Source organism: Passer montanus, unplaced genomic scaffold (assembly GCF_014805655.1).
Source record: "Passer montanus isolate IOZ18808 unplaced genomic scaffold, ASM1480565v1 scaffold109, whole genome shotgun sequence".
In the NCBI taxonomy this organism is placed as follows: Eukaryota; Metazoa; Chordata; class Aves; order Passeriformes; family Passeridae; genus Passer; species Passer montanus.
The window spans coordinates 1,871,851-1,873,857 of record NW_024357502.1 but is presented as its reverse complement, the minus strand read 5'-3'; the positions used below and the strand labels follow the sequence as shown (position 1 = coordinate 1,873,857).

The window sequence follows — 2,007 nt, the reverse complement described above, 5'->3', positions numbered from 1 at the left end:
CTCCCCCCCCCTCCCCCACCCATCCCTGCCCATCCCCCCCCCATCCCTGCCCATCCCTCACCCATCCCTGCCTGTCCCTCCCCCATCCCTGCCCATCCCTCACCCATCCCTGCCTGTCCCTCACCCATCCCTCCACCATCCCTGCCCGTCCCTCCCCCATCCCCACCCTCCTGGCTGCTGTGGGATTCACCTCCACACTCCTGGTGACTTCCTACCTATGGAGATGCTGATCCCAAGCCCCATCCAGATCTCCTGGGATGTTTTTCCCATGGGCAGGGAGGTGCTGCTATGCAGATCTTGCCACCACCGTGTTCTGGGGTGCAGAGGGTGGGAGCTGGGTTCCAGCCATTGTTCCATCCGTGGGTGCTGGTGATTTGGGGGCTCTGGGAGCTGTTCTGGGTTCCAGCCATGGGTGCTGGTGATGTGGGGGCTCCCCCAGCTCCCTGATTGCCTCCCTGCTGCTCCAGGGCGAGGAGCTCAGCGAGGCCAACGTGCGGCTCAGCCTGCTGGAGAAGAAGCTGGACAGCGCGTCCAAGGACGCGGATGACCGCGTGGAAAAGATCCAGACCAAGCTGGACGAGACCCAGACGCTGCTCAAAAAGAAGGAGAAGTGAGTTGGGAACGGGGATGGGAGCGTGGAGCTGGTGGAGCTCATCCAGAGGAAGCCATGGAGCTGCTCCAAGAGCTGGGTTCCCTCTGCTTGGAGCCAGGCTGGGAATGCTCACTTGGAGAAGGGAAAAATCCAGGAGGTCCAGGAGAGCTGGAGAGGGACTGAGCACAGGGGATGGAGGGGCAGGATAAGGAGTCCTGGACAAGCAGCATCCCTCTGTGTGCTCTTCCCAGGGAGTTTGAGGAGACCATGGACGCCCTCCAGGCTGACATCGACCAGCTGGAGTCGGAGAAGGTGGAGCTGAAGCAGCGCCTCAACAACCAGTCCAAGAGGACCATCGAGGGGCTGCGGGGGGCCCCGGCCTCGGGCGTGGCCTCCATCGTGTCCAGCATCGCCGGAGGTGAGCGGCACGGGGCTGGGGTGTCCTCCTGCCACAGGAGCTGACGTGTGACCGGGAATTTGGGAATGGTGCTGCCACAGAGTGCCACAGCCTCTGCCACACTCCCAGTCCTGGCTCCCAGGAGTGTTGCTGGCACATTCTCATCCCAAAGGAGCAGGAGCAGCCTCTGTGCCAAGCCCCTGGCTCTGGGGGAACATTGCAGGGGCCCTGCTTGGGTCACTCCCAGCTGCTGGGAATGGGGTCAGTCCCAGATGTGGCCGTGGGAGCCCAGAGCTGCTCCAGCCACAGCTCCTCTCCCGCCCAATCCGGGGCTTTAATCCTGGTTTTTCTTGTCTCTCCTGGCCCCTCTCCCTGTGCTGCAGAGGAACAGCAGCGAGGTATGGACACACCCTGCATGCAGCCCCAGTGCATGGGGGGGAAATGAAATCCCAGGACACCAAACCCTGGGACACGGCTCCGTTTGGGAGCCAGGGAAGGATCCAGGTCCTGCTCAGAGCCTGCCAGCCCTGGTGGCTCCAGCGGGGCTGGGAAGGGAGGGATGAGCATGGAGCTGTGCTGGATGTGGAGAGGGGTGACCCCCACCTGGAGAGCCTCGGGAGGGGCACTGGAGCTGCTGGGACTTCTGCAGGGAGGTGCTGGTGGCAGCAGCCGTCCTGTGCCCCTCGGTGGCAGTGCTGATGGCAGTGCCCCCCACAGGGGTTGGTGCCGCGCAGGTGCCGGGAGGCGGCTCCGGGCCCGTGCAGGTGAAGGACTCACCCCTCCTGCTGCAGCAGATCGACGCCCTGCAGCTCTCTCTGAAACACCTCAAGAACGAGAACAACCTGCTCAAGGTCAGGGACGGCAGGGCATCCTGGGGGGTGGGGTCCGGTGAAGGACTCACCCCTCCTGCTGCAGCAGATCGACGCCCTGCAGCTCTCTCTGAAACACCTCAAGAACGAGAACAACCTGCTCAAGGTCAGGGACGGCAGGGCATCCGGGGGGGTGGGGTCCTGGGGGG

The 2,007-nt window shown here is 64.0% G+C and overlaps 1 protein-coding gene across 13 annotated transcripts in view; it reads left to right on the top strand.

Annotated features, from left to right (window-relative positions):
• The window catches only part of DCTN1 (dynactin subunit 1), a 51,419-nt gene that overhangs the window by 43,700 nt on the left and 5,712 nt on the right, over positions 1-2,007 (top strand). For 10 of the 13 annotated variants that reach the window (XM_039723359.1, XM_039723368.1, XM_039723340.1 and 7 more), the window contains 4 exons: positions 468-610; positions 844-1,010; positions 1,373-1,387; positions 1,707-1,840. In XM_039723359.1, coding sequence (XP_039579293.1) covers positions 468-610; positions 844-1,010; positions 1,373-1,387; positions 1,707-1,840 — 459 coding nt within the window. The remainder of the gene's footprint in view (positions 1-467; positions 611-843; positions 1,011-1,372; positions 1,388-1,706; positions 1,841-2,007) is intronic. The other 3 variants (XM_039723350.1, XM_039723308.1, XM_039723272.1) reach the window with 1 other exon arrangement.